The following is a 15,060-nucleotide window of genomic DNA, read 5'->3' as shown; positions in this document are numbered from 1 at the left end:
CTGGACAAGCTAGATGCAGGAAAAATTTTCCCAATGTTGGGCGAGTCCAGAACCAGGGGCCACAGTCTTAGAATAAAGGGGAGGTAATTTAAGACTGAGGTGAGAAAAAACCTTTTCACCCAGAGAGTTGTGAATTTATGGAATACCCTGCCACAAAGGGCTGTGGAGGCCAAATCATTGGATGGATTTAAGAGAGAGTTAGATAGAGCTCTAGGGGCTAGTGGAGTCAAGGGATATGGGAAGAAGGCAAGCACGGGTTATTGATAGGGGACGATCAGCCATGATCACAATGAATGGCTGTGCTGGCTCGAAGGGCCAAATGGCCCCCTCCTGCACCTATTTTCTATGTTTCTATTAATATCCGGTGACTGACTTTGCCACGCCTTTGTCAATGCTGAGTGGTTTCATCAATTGTTGATATAATTGAATGTCTTTCTAGGCCCATTTCAGAGAGTAGTTAAGTGTTACAACTTTAAAATAATTGCATTACTATGACTGAATGCACGTAAATATATTTATTTATTGCTCATATTCTTTATCGCTCTTCTAGGGAGATGCTAACTGCTTTAAGTTGTCTCTGTACTGTACACTGCACAATGACAATAAAGTTTGAATCGTTACTGTGGGTGTGGGTTGGCATATAGAGCCCTACAAAATGTTTGGGACAAAGACCCATCATTTATTTATTTGTCTTTGTATTCCACAATTTGAGATTTGTAATAGAAAAAAATCACATGTGGTTAAAGTGCACATTGTCAGATTTTATGGGAAGGGTATTTTCATACATTTTAGTTTCACCATGTAGAAATTACAGCTGCGTTTATACATAGTCCCCCCCCCCATTTCAAGGAAACATAATGTTTGGGACACATGGCTTCACATGTGTTTGTAATTGCTAGGCGTGTTTAATTGCCTTCTTAATGGAGGTACAAGAGAGCTCCCAGCACCTATTATTTCCTCCAGTCTTTCCATCATCTTTGGAAATTTTTATATTATTTAATCAACATGAGGACCAAAGTTGTGCAAATGAAAGTCAAAGAAGCCATTATGAGTGAGAAACAAGAATAAAACTGTTAGAGACATCAGCCAAACCTTAGGCTTACCAAAATCAACTGTTTGGAAAATTATTAAGAACTGGTGAGCTTACAAAGGGACTGGCAGGCCAAGGAAGACCTCCACAGCTGATGACAGAAGAATTCTCTCTATAATAAAGAAAAACCCCCAAACACCGACAGATCATAAACACTCTTCAGTAGTCAGGTTTGGATTTGTCAGTGACCACTGTCCGCAGAAGACTTCATGAACAGAAATACAGAGGCTACACTGTAAGATGCAAACCACTGGTTACCTGCAAAAATAGGATGGCCAGGTCACAGTTTGCCAAGAAGTACTTAAAAGAGCAACCACAGTTCTGGAAAAAGGTATTGTGGACAGATGAGATGAAGATTAACTTATATCAGAGTGATGGCAAGAGCAAAGTATGGAGGAGAGAAGGAACTGCCCAAGATCCAAAGCATACCACCTCATCTGTGAAACATGGTGGTGGGGGTGTTATGGCCTGGGCATGTATGGCTGCTGAAGGTATTGGCTCCATTATCTACATTGATTATACAACTGCTGATGGTAGTAGCATAATGAATTCTGAAGTGTATAGACACATCCTATCTGCTCAAGTTCAAACAAATGTCTCAAAACTCATTGGCAGGTGGTTCATTCTACAGCAAGCAATGATCCCAAGCATACTACTAAAGCAACAGAGGCGTTTTCAAAGCTAAATAATGGTCAGTTCTTGAGTGGCCGTCAATCGCCCGATCTGAGCCCAATTGAGCATGCCTTTTATATGTTGAAGAGAAAACTGAAGGGGACTAGCCCCCAAAACAAACATAAGCTAAATATGGCTGCAATACAGGACTGGCAGAGCATCACCAGAGAAGACACCCAGCAACTGGTGATGTCCATGAATCACAGACTTCAAGCAGTCATTGCATGCAAAGGATATGCAACAAAACACTGAACATGACTACTTTCATTTACATGACATTGCTTTTTCACAAACATGGTGCCCTGAAAAGGGGAGGGAGGGAGCTATGTATAAACACTGCAGTAACTTCTACATGGTGAAACCAAAATGTGTAAAAATACCCTTTAATAAAATCTGACAATGTGCACTTTAACCACATGTGATTTTTTTTCTATTACAAATCTCAATTGTGGAATACAGAGGCAAATAAATAAATGATGGGTCTTTGTCCCAAACATTATGGAAGGCACTAGGTCCAATCAGAAAACAATGGGAGAATTACTTCCCAGAAAGACATCAGTAAATCAAATAGGTGAAATCCAGAGGTGTGGTGAGAAAAACCAATACACGAGAGGAGATGCCAAATCAATTTGTACAAACCCTTAAAAGATTCCAGTGATTGCAGTTATACGATGCATTAAAATAGCATGTTTTGTCTTGGATGTCAATTATCCCAGTCCCTGAATATCGCTGCAGCAGATTTTCAAGGCTTAATCCTGGCCCTGAAATTTTAAGCAACTTCCTTCCATGCTAAGATAATAAATGGAATTAGTCTCAAATGAGAATGTAGGGGGAATGGGGGAGAAATTTTTGATTTGTAAGATTTGTGTAAATGGGCACTTAATGATCACTACAGACTTGGATCAAAGGCCCGGTTTTCCATACTGTATATCTGTATGATTCTATGAATGTACGTTCAATTTTATTTTGGGACGACTGAAAATTAAGCAATTCATTCCTGCTTGCAGCAGAACTTTAAGACCAGTTCCAGGCAAGTAACATTTGTACAATGCAAATTACAGGCAATGACATCTCAAAACAAGAAAGAATCTAATCACTTCGCACTGCCATTCTCCTGCTGGCAACAGCCTGTGATTCACATTGACTAGAAAAGAGTTAAGGTTAACTTGACAAGCCACACAAATGGTACAGCATTGGAGTAGGTCAGAAGCTAGGTATCCGCTAGGTATCCTGCGGTGAGTGGTTCATATCTTGGCACTTCATTTTTTTTTCTCCATCTGCAAGGTACCTGTATGTCAGGAACATGATGGAATAACCTCTACCTGCCAAGATGAATGTGCTTCCAATAAATTGAAGCATGACAACATGTAGGACAAATTACCTCTTACAACCCATCCACTATCCTAAAACCGCATTCCCTCTACCACCACATTTCAATGGCTCCAGTTTGTGTTTCACAAAATGGACAGCAATTACTTACACAAGCTGCTGTGACTGGATTTCACAAACCTGCAGCCACCATGAAGGACAATTGCCATCTTTTCATTCACGTTATATCTAATTCTTGGAACTTCTCCCTCACAAAGATGAAGTTATTTTATCTGAGGAACTTCCGCAAAAGATTACTTAACACCTTAAATTAGGCCTTTTATGGGACAGCGATTAAGTGTTAGTTTTGCTGTGAAGTCCATTGTGAACCATTTTTACTCAAAATATCTATATTACTAAAAGTCTGATCTTGACCACTTCCTGTTGCTCTGTATTTTGATTTTAGAAAAAAAGCTGCTACTTATGGCTGTGATTTTTGGCCATGTCACTCAGTCCCCCTCCGCTGCGCAGGACAAGAGGTTTTTTCGCATCGATGAAAAATAAAATAGTTATTAGTGTTTTAAAAATGTTGCGATTCTCTCTCCTGAAGGCCACACCCCTTCCGGAGGGACTATAAAAGCCGGATGTGTTGAGTGCCTCAGTCAGTCTCTGCAAGATGGGGGAGCGAGAAGGTCACGTCTCTCAGTCTGAGCTGTGAATAACACTGAACATATGTCAAAAAACTGTGTGATTTTACTGACCTGTCAGTGCCCTTAATGTGGTTTGAAAATATAGTTTGGAAATGCTAAAGCTGCATTGCCTTTGGTTTGGAAATGCTAAAGCTGTGTTGCCTTTGGTTTGGAAATGCTAAAGCTGAGTTGGCTAATTAAAGTTGCCTAATTAAAGTTGCCTTGCCTTCTCTATAATTAAAAGTCTACTCTTGACCACTTCCTGTTTGCGCTTTATATTGATTTTAGAAAAAACGCTGCCACTTACAGCTGTGATTTTTGGCCATCTTACTCGGTCGGAGTCCCCCTCAGCTGCACAGGACAAAAGGATTTTTCCCATCGATGAAAATTAAAAGAGTTATTAGTGTTTAAAAAATGTTGAGATTCTCTGTCCTGTCAATCATGCCATGAAGGCCACGCCCCTTCTAGTGGGAGGGACTATAAAACCCAGAAGTGTGGGCGTGGCTCAGTCTCTGCAAGATGGAGGAGGGAGAGGTCACGACTCGCTGTCTTTAGTGGCCTTGCACCCTGCTTGAAATTGTATGAAACTGCACGTGAATTTGGTGGCCTTGCACCATGCTTGAAGTGGTAAGAAACTGCACTTGAATTTGGTGGCCTTGCACCCTGCTTGAAATGGAATTTCAAGGAATAGCCGTGAATCAACTGTCAGCCCACCAACCGTGAGGGAGTGAGCTGCCAGCACAACAGGCTTGAGTGACTGAGCCACCAGCCCAAGAATCCATTCAGCCCACAATGTCCATACTAGCCCTCTGGTCCAGTTCTTCAGCCCACAACACCCATACTAGTGCTCCAGAAACCCCCCACCCCACCCCACTGGCCGCCAATATTGGAATTGGTGGAGAGGTGGAATATTGCATTAGGGACCAGCCCTCCCGTGTGATGCTGGGACCCAACGTGTCCCACTTAGTCTAGTAGTTACTATTTATATTGCCTTCTGTGAAGAATATTAAAATTTTGAGTTTCAAATTTTATTCAGACTAACATTAACGTTTTTGTTTGCAGAGTTACAGTATTGAGGGACAAGGATTCCAGGAAAAGCAAAGGTGTGGCATTTGTTCTGTTCCTCGATAGGGAATCAGCTTATAACTGTACTAGGGCATTGAATAACAAGCAAGTGAGCTGGAAACCTTTTTTTCTCTCCCAATTCTATTTTTATTGCACTTTTCAATGAATAATAATTTCCTTGTTATCAACCAAATTTTTCAACCATTTTATGTCCTCAACTACAGTTGTTTGGCAGAACAGTAAAGGCGAGCATTGCAGTTGACAATGGCAGAGCATCTGAATTCATTAGAAGGCGCAATTATACTGACAAATCCAGATGTTATGAATGTGGAGTGAGTACAAATACATTTTTAATGAAAATATATCATAAATGTAAATATTTAGTATAGTAAGGAACTAAGGATGCTGGTTTAAACTGAAGATGGACACAAAATACTGCAGTTACAGCAGGACAGGCAGCATCTCTGGAGAGAAGGAATAGATGACGTTTCGGATCGAGACCCTTCTTCAGACATATTCATTAGGTTTGATTGACAGGGTTGTATCACTGAACATACTTTAGGAAAAAGCTATTAAATTTACCCAGATCTGCCATCATTAAAATAAATCTTAAAAAAAAAACTTTTATCATTGCTACCCATTAACCTGTCCTCAAAGCAAAAACACTTCATAGTCACACAGCGCGGAAACAGGCCCTATTGCCCAATTTGCCCATGCCAACCAACATGCCCCATCTACACTAGTCCCACCTGCCTGCATTTTCCCCATATCCCTCTGAACGTATCTTATCCATGTACTTGTCCAAATGTTTCCTAAGCATAGTGATTGTTACCTACTTCAACTACTTCCCCTGGCAGGCGGTTGCAATATACCCTTTGTGTAAATTTGTTGCCCCTCGGGTTCCTATTAAATCTTCTTCTTTCCCCGCCCCTCACTGGAAAACCTATGTTATCTGGTTCTTGATTCCCATACTCTGGGTAAAAGACTGCATTTACCCAATCTATTCCTCTCATGCTCTTATACACCTCAATTAGATCACCCCTTATACTTCTTCGCTCCAAGGAGTAAGGTCCTGGCCTGCTCAACCACTCCCTATAGCTCGAGTCCTGGCAACATCCTCGTAAATCTTCTCTGCACCCTATCCAGTTTAACACATCTTACATAGAACAGGGTGATCAAAACTAACACAATACTCTAAATGTGGCCTCACAAATATCTTGTACAGCTGTAACATGACCTCCCCTTATCTTTACTTAATACTGATGAAGGCCAATGTGCTGAAAGCCTTCTTGAACTATCCTATTACCTGTGGCACCACTTTCAAGGACTTACCTGCACTCCTAGATCCCTCTGCTCTACAACAGTCCCCATTGTGTAGGTCCTGCCCTGGTTTAACTTCCCAAAATGCAATCCCTCCCCCTCCTCAATATTAAAGTCCATTAACCAATCCTCACCCCACCTACCCAACCAATCAACATCGTGCTGCAATATTTGACAACCCTCTTCACTATTTACAATAGCACCAACTTTAGTGTCATCTGCAAACTTACTAATCATGTCTTGTACGTTCTCATCTAAATAATTTATATAGATGATAAACAGCAAATGGCCCAGCACCAAACACTGAGACACGCCACTAGTCACAGGCCTCCAGTCCAAAAAAAGAACCTTCGACCATCACCATCTGCTTGCTTCCATGAAGCCAATTTTCTACCCAGTCAGCGAGCTCTCCTTGGATCCCATGTGATCTCACCATCCAGAGCAGCCTACCATGAGGGACCTTGTCAAATGCCTTGCTGAAATCCATATATACGTCTAAGTTTTACCCTCATCAATCTTTTTGGGCACATCACCCAAAATCTTAATCAGATTCGGAAGACACAATCTTCTGTACAAATCCATGCTGATGATCTGTAATCAGCTAATGTCCATCTAAATACATGTATGTCTTATCCCTCAGAATACTCCCTAGTAACTTTCCGACTACAGATGTTACACTCACTGGCCTGTAGTTCCCAGGCTTTTCCCTGCAGCCCTACTTAAATAGGGGTACAACATCTGCCACCTTCCAGTCTTCCGGCACCTCACTATTTAATGACGACTCATAAACCTCAACCAGGGCACCTGCAATTTCCCACAGTCATTGAGTCTTCCCTTCTTTCTTCATTACTTTATTATACCACCTAAGCTGCTGAACATGATATATATATATTGAGAGATCTAACTTTTGTTCAGTACATAAATAGTTCCGTTTTGTTCAGAACATAATTGTGCACATTTGTACCCTTTTTAATGTATTTTAGTGTCAGTTATCACCAAAGTGCTACTGAAGGAAAGCTCAAGATAAACAGGATGAATTGGACAAAAAAATGACCTTTAAAATGCACTTGGAAGCTGGTGTCTTATTTTTACACACCTATAACTTCAGATAGGCTGATCTCTGAATTTTCCACTCATGTTTTTCCTGCACTAATATGTTTGCCCTCCATGTGCCTTATTCACAATCAGACCAGTTTGCGTGGGAATGTATGAGCTATTTTAGCTTAAAATATTTTAATATTTTCAGTTAACTCTACGAGTGATCCTTTAGATAATTTAAACATTAAAAATAAATCATGAAGAAGTTTGGGCTTTGGATGCGGTCGATAACTTAAATGTAACCATTGATTTAAATCTTCACTGCAAGAAAAGCAGGAAATGGAAATAACTAGAGAGACAATTGAAAGTAAAGTTTGCAACATTGATGTCATGCATTATCAATAGTACTTGATTATAAATAGTCTGAAGAGTCGCGACCTGAACCATCATCTATCCATTTTCTCCAGAGATGTTGCCTGACCCACAGAGTTACTCCAGCATTTTGTGTCTATCTTTGGTATAAACTAGCACCTGCTATACATTTTTATTATAAACTAGACTAAGTGGGACCCCATTGGGGAGGGGGGATGTAGGGGAGGGGGGGGGGGGGGGGGGGGGGGGGGGAGGGCAAGGGAGGGGGGAGTGTAGAGGGGGGGGGGGGGGGAGATGTGGGCTCACCGGTTCACGTCCCCGGTTCCGACCGCACTCTTGGCTCCAGGACCCAGCTCTGGACTCACTCAGCTTGCACCCGTCCCCAGCGCCTGTCGCTCTCACAGCCCCCGCCCGCGGAACACAGACTGCACTCGGCTGCTTCAGCTTTATTCTCGGCGGCTGGTGGATGGGCGGCTTCTGGACGTGTTCCTGGACTCAGCCCCGCCTCCGGGGGTATATTCTCCAGCGGGTGCCAGAAGGGGCGTTACCTTCATGGTGACTGACAGGAGAGAAGACCAATCTGCTGATCTCATGATTTTTTAAACCTTCATAACTTTTGTAATCTTCCACCGATCGGAACAAAACTTGGTGGCTTGGAGCAGAGGAGAACGGTGAGTAAGGTGGCGAGTAATCCTAGCTATATAGGGTAGCGTTTTCGCGCAAATTGAAAAACAACAAACAAAATATAGTGGTCAAGATAAGGGTTTTAGTAATAGTATAGATAATATTTGTATCTTCTGTGGAATATACGTAAGATTTTTTCTAATATTCACATAGAAGACTGCCCCACTACTTGACATTATCATTTATTTTGTACTTGATCCTTATTTTCTGTCCCACAGCTATGTTATAGGATTTCCCTAATGCACCATAAGTAGCAAATTCAATGCACTTTTTAGTCTCAAATGCCCAAAATCTGTAATAATCTAAAATTTATAACTGAAATTAGGTGGCATTGGACAATAGTTTTTCACGGAAATAGCCAATATAACTTTAATTCAACGGCAATAAGAAGTAGTAAACCACGTTTTCTTCTTTGCTATGAGCCTATAGAATATTAAAATGTTGAGAAGTAGAGTCAAGCAGTTGCCATAATTCTTTACGTAATTTTTCAAACTGCAGGATTATGGTCATTTGAGCTATGCTTGTCCTAAAAATATGCTTGGAGAACGAGAGCCCCCCAAAAAGAAAGAGAAGAAGAAAAAGAAAAAGAGCAATGAACCAGAAGAAATGTACGTATATTATATATATTTTTTAAACTGCTTGATTTGAGGGTGTCAAACTGAAAAGATATATCTGCATTTCAGTGAAGAAGAAGAGGAGGAGGAAAGTGAAGATGAAGGGGAAGATCCTGCTCTTGATAGCTTGAGCCAAGCTATTGCTTTTCAGGTATTGCATTCTGAGAATTCATTCTAATTATAAAATGTTTTGAAAAGCATATAAAAGTGGCTCATAAAGTTAAGTTTATAAACTTATGTTTAATTTTTGGTAAATGAGTGTATCATTCTCCAGCTTGACAGAAAAGTTTTTTGGAGCACTATTGTCCTGCCACTGTTTGTAATTGAATTACGGACCTTATTGATCTTTTTGCGCTCAAATTGCAGTGGTATTGATTCCTATTGTGCTACAATGCAAGATTAATTGGGTATATTTTGCAAGATAGTTACAGCAGAAATGAAATGCCTTAAGTCATAAAGCTCATGTTATGGTTAGTTATTTTTTTCAAAAAAAGGTTGACAAGCAAATTAAATGTTAACAGGAACTCTGTTAAAATATGAATTGAATTTTGCCACAAAAGCTTTGTTGATTTAGGGTCTTCTTGAGGTTCCTTCCCTATTACTCAATTCTGCTGGCTTAGATTTAGGACAAAAACAAATGGAGTGTGCACTGCTCCTTTCATCCATCCTCTATCATGCTGTCCTAGCTCTTGATGGCTTCATCTTTTGTCCCTTCTGGCCCTTCTCTTCCTAGTCGCCCCGTGTCCTCAATCGTGCTTCTCTCCTACCTCCACTGTCTCCCTCATCCAACCCCCTACCACTGCTGTCTTCTCATCCTCCCAACCTCTTTTCCCTACCCCCAATTTCAACTAACCAGGCCTCCATCCTACAAACCTTTTACTGTATTTAGGAAAGATATTAGAATGTTATTGCTTGGTTCTGATTTACTTAAATGGGGCATTGGTGAGACAGTGGTACAGCTGTAGAGCTGCTGCCTCACAGCGCTCGAGACCCGGGTTCGATCCTGCCCTCGGGTGCTCTCCCTGTGACCAAGTGGGCTTCCTCTAGGTACCCATTTAAGTCTGAGGGGATGTGCAGCTTTTTTCCTCTGAGGGTAATTAATAACATTAATATTAACGTGTTAACATAGAAAACGTCATTGTAATCATAGTACAACTCGAGAAAATAGCACGACCTTTTAGCAAAACGGCAAAAAAAGGCAGATTTAGGCACTCGATCATGAAAAAGGCATTATCTTGGTGAAATCATCAAATAGGGCATGAAGCACATGGCATTTATGGCATAATCCTTGCTCTAGTAATGAATATCAAAACTTCTTCAGCGGACAGTGGAAGCAAGTTTAATTTTAAGGCAGAGGTAGATAGCTTCTTGGTAAGGGATAAAAGGTTACTGTAGCTAGACTGGAAAAGGCCAAAAAAGGCCAAAGACATCCACAGGCAAAGGGTGGAAGACCACTTCAATACCGCGGACACCAGAAGCATGTGGCAGGGTGTCAAGGACATCACTGACTACAAGAGCAGCCCCGTCTGCCCCCACGGTGATATCACACTGGCCAACGAACTAAACACCTTCTTTGCCCGCTTCGAAAATGGCAACACCACCAGGAGTGGAATAACCCTGGCCATGGCGGAGGGACAGGCCTTAACACTGAGCACTCAGGAGGAACAGTGCGCTCTGCGTAGGATCAATCCACGCAAGGCTGCAGGCCCGGATGGAGTCCAGGGAAGGGTACTAAAGGACTGTGCTGTACAGCTGGCGGAGGTATTCACGAGAATCTTTAATCTGTCTCTATCTCTGGCAACGGTCCCCAAGTGCCTGAAAATAGCCACCATAGTGCCAGTGCCGAAAAAGTCTAAAGTCACCAACCTGAACGACTACCGCCCAGTTGCCCTAACTCCAATCCCAATGCAGTGCTTCGAAAGGCTGGTCCTCTCCCACATCAAATCCAGCATCCCTGCCTCACTGGACTCTCATCAATTTGCATATAGGGCAAATAGATTGACAGAGGATGCCATCTCTCTGGCTCTTCACACTGTCCTGACTCACCTGGACAGACAGGGCACGTACGTGAGGATGCTCTTCATTGACTATAGCTCTGCATTCAATACGGTCATCCCCACCAAGCTCACCACCAAGCTCCACCAGCTAGGCCTCAGCTCGCCGATATGCGATTGGATCCTGAACTTTCTGACGGAGCGACCGCAGGCAGTGAGACTGGGCCCGCACCTGTCCTCCACTATCACCCTGAGCACCGGCACATCACAGGGCTGTGTACTAAGCCCCATGCTCTACTCCCTCTTCACTCACGACTGTGTTCCTGCATTCGACACCAACACCATCGTGAAGTTTGCAGACGACACAACAGTGATTGGGCTGATCACCAACGGTGATGAAACAAAATACAGAGCGGGGGTGCAGAACATGGCGGACTGGTGCGCACGTAACAACTTGTCACTAAACACCTCCAAGACCAAGGAGCTGATTATTGACTTCAGGAGGTCCCATAATGGAGAATACGCCCCAATCTCCATTTACGGGGAACGTGTGGAGAGAGTGTCCAGCTTTAAGTTTCTGGGCACTCACATTTCAGAGGACCTCACATGGTCCACCAACACCGCTGCGCTGGTCAAGGAGGCACAGCAACGATTGTTCTTCCTGAGGACATTAAAAAAGACTTGTCTGCCCCAACAGCTGCTGACAACCTTCTACCGCTGCACCACAGAGAGCATATTAATGTATGGCATCTTTGTGTGGTATCTCAGCTGCACGGAGGCGGAGAGGAGAGCTCTTCAGCGTGTCGTCCACAGAGCGCAGAGGATTATTGGGACACAGCTACCAGCCTTGGAGGGCATCTACCACACACGGTGCCTCAGGAAGGCCGTCAGCATCCATAAAGACTCCTCACACCCTTGTAACGGACTGTTCGAACTACTTCCCTCCGGCAGACGTTACAAGGCCTTCTACGCCCGAACCTCCAGACTCAGAAACAGCTTTATTCCCAGAGCTATAGCGGCTCTGAACCGGCCCTGCTGAGTGCCCCCTCCATCCCCCCTGGACTGTCTCCCTCAGATGGTCACGTCGCGCAGTTTATTTATTTATCTTATTTTTTGACATCGGTTGGAAGCTGCATACTAAATCTCATTGCACTGATGTGCAATGACAATAAAAGATATTATTATTATTATTATTATGCAGAGTTGAGATTACAATCTGGTCATTTACGATATTTCTAAATGGCAGAACAAGTAGAGTTACAGAGTTGCTACCTCTTCCAAATTCGTATTATGAGCACTGATGGATGTGTAAGAATGAAAAGATGTCAAATATTTTGACTCTGTCTTCATGGAAGACACTGAAAATCTCCTGTTAATTGTGAAAGATTACAGTTCTGGAGTTGACAGAAATTGGCATTTGTTTAAAAAGAAATATTAGAGAAATCAATGGCACTCAAAGGTCATAAACCCCAAAACCTGATGATTTGCATATTAAGGTTTTGAAATAGATGCTTGAGGAAAAATTGGTGAACTGATTGTCATCTTAGAAAATTAAATGAATTGTAGAATAGTTTCCACAGATTGAAGGATAGCAAATGCAACGCCATACACCAGGCACATTCAAGACGAGGTGAAATTGGCTCCACTTGTCTGAACTCTGGCACTGTACTTAGGGAAATAGTGTCTGACAAATTTGGTTGAGGGATTTGATTTATGTGTGGGAAATCATGTTTCTCAAATTTGATTTAATCTTTTGAAGAGATGACCAGAAAAATTGATGAAGGCATTATGGTAGATGATGTATACATAGACTTCGGCAAGGCCTTTAACAAGTTACCACGTGGAAGGCTGGTATGAAAGGCTAAATCATGTGGCATCCAGGGTGAGATAGCCAATTGAACAGAAAATTTTCTTGAAGGTAGGAGATAGAAAGTGGTGGCAGAGGGTTGTTTTTCGGACTTGAGGCCTGAAACCAATGGTGTGCCACCTAGATTGATGTTGGGTCAACATTTGTTCGTTATTTATATTAATGATGTAACTATGTGGCATGGTTAGTAAGTTTGTGGATGGCACAAAAATTGATGATATAGTGGACAGTGAAAATGATTGGCAGATGGAGTTTAATTTGTATAAATGTGAAATGTTACATTTTGGTAAGACAAACACGGGCATAATAGACACATTAAAGTATAGGGCTCTGGGGAGTGTTGTTGAACAGAGACCTAGGGGTGTAGGTACATAATCCCATGAAAGTGGCAAGTGACATGATGGTGAAGAAGGCACTAGTTAGGATGTTATGTTTAGTTTATTTTAGAGGAACAGCATAGAAACAGGCCCAGCAGCCCACCGAGTGTATGCCGACCTTCGATCACCTGTTCACACTAGTTCTATGTTATCCCACTTCCTCATCCACTCCTTACACACTAGGGGAAATTTACAGAGAACAATTAACCTACAAACCCGCATGTCTTTGGGATGTGGCAGAGCACCGGGTGAAAAGCCACGGTCACAGGGAGAATACACAAACTCCACATAGGCATCAACTGGTCAGGATCAAACCTAGGTCTCTGGCTTTGTGAGGCAGCGGCTCTGCCAACTACACCTCTGTGCCGTCTTACAGATGTACAAGTTGTTATTAAAGCATTTGGAGGACTGTGCACAGTTCTAGTTGGTCTGCTGTAGGAAGGATGTCATTAGCTGGAAAGTGGGAAAAATTATTTGTGAGTGGGAAAAAAAAAGATGGGTATGAGACGATCTGGGGAGATCAAAAGAGAGAAGGAAGCAGCTTAAGGTTTATTACCTGAAATTGGAACATTCAATGTTGGCTTGTTGGCTACCCAGGCGGAGTAAGACATGTCACCTGCACCACTCAACTTTACCCCGTTTTGCTCCTCCTCCCGCTCATCACTCACTTCACCCCTTTTCCAACCCCACACCCTCCCCATTCCCATCTCCCCACCATTTTTCCTCTGGTTCTCCATATCCCTCCACAGATACTGCCTGACCTACTGAGTTCCTCCAGCAAGATTCCAGCCTCGGCAGTATCTTATGTCTCCATGTGTCAGGGTATGTTCTGAATTTGGGTTTATTTTTAATCCATTTGGAATGAAGTAATGAGATATAGAACTGACTGTTCCCGACAGAACCCAAATTGAACACTGTTATTAAGCACAGCTTGAAAGTACGTTTTAATTAATTTCGAAGGAAACAGCTGCTGTTTTTTTTTCTACACCACTGAAACCTTACATGACTACCATTCCAGTAAATCTCCTCCATACCCTGCACTGGTTCAAAATTAACTATAGTTCTCCAACTGGGGCCTAACCAATAATTTATGGAGGTTTAGCATTGCTTGCTTGCTTGCTATCAACTTGTTATCCGTGTCATTGGTGGGGAGTTATGAGAGTTGAGGTGAAGGATGTACTATTCGAGCATCTTGAAAAGAATAATAGGATTGACCAGAGTCAACATGGAATTATGGAAGGAAAATCATGTTTAACTAATCGACTAATAGGGTCTCTGAGCATCCAGCTGGTGGAATATATAAGGGGGGGGGGGCGATGAATATGGGGTATTTTGATTTTCAGAAGGCTTTCAATCACGGTTCTACACAGGACATTGGTTAAAAAAGTTAGAGCAGATAGAACTGAGGGTAATATACTGATTTAGATTGAGAACTAGTTATCCGACAGAAAGCAAAAATTGGGAATTAGAACTACAGATATAGGTTGAGAATAAGTGGATCTTTTTCTGGTTAATAGGATCCTGGTTGACAGGGTGTGATGAATGGAGTTGGCAGAAAATCAATGCTTGGATTGCAACTATTCACAGGATAGACCATTTTGCTGAGGGAACCACATGTTATATATCCAAGTCTGTTGATGACCCATTATTAGATAACATTTTGAAAAGGCAGAAAGATGTAATAAGGCTTAATGGGGATACTTTAAGCCACATTGGTGAGCCAGATGCAACAAAATTTCGTTCAGATTTGCATTTGTTGGTGTATTTTTGAATGACAATAAAGTATATGATTGAATGATTGCTTGATTGATTGATTGATTGATTGATACTTGCAAGTTGAGTAAGTGGACAAGAATATGGCATTTCCAATATTATATGGAAAAATATCTGAAGTTATTTACTTTGTTCCACAAAATATAATATTGGTGACTTGTTTAAATTGTGCAAAATTGGATAATGTTGTTCAAAGG

General features: G+C 42.0%; 1 protein-coding gene across 2 annotated transcripts in view; it reads left to right on the top strand.

Annotated features, from left to right (window-relative positions):
* Positions 1-15,060, top strand: part of zcrb1 (zinc finger CCHC-type and RNA binding motif 1) — a 31,063-nt gene that overhangs the window by 11,693 nt on the left and 4,310 nt on the right. For both annotated transcript variants that reach the window (XM_055650452.1, XM_055650453.1), the window contains exons 4-7: positions 4,822-4,933; positions 5,049-5,156; positions 8,737-8,846; positions 8,922-9,003. In XM_055650452.1, coding sequence (XP_055506427.1) covers positions 4,822-4,933; positions 5,049-5,156; positions 8,737-8,846; positions 8,922-9,003 — 412 coding nt within the window. The remainder of the gene's footprint in view (positions 1-4,821; positions 4,934-5,048; positions 5,157-8,736; positions 8,847-8,921; positions 9,004-15,060) is intronic.

Source organism: Leucoraja erinacea, chromosome 19 (assembly GCF_028641065.1).
Source record: "Leucoraja erinacea ecotype New England chromosome 19, Leri_hhj_1, whole genome shotgun sequence".
Taxonomy (NCBI): domain Eukaryota; kingdom Metazoa; phylum Chordata; class Chondrichthyes; order Rajiformes; family Rajidae; genus Leucoraja; species Leucoraja erinaceus.
The sequence above is the reverse complement of the archived record's forward strand: the minus strand, read 5'-3'. Positions and strand labels throughout refer to the sequence as shown.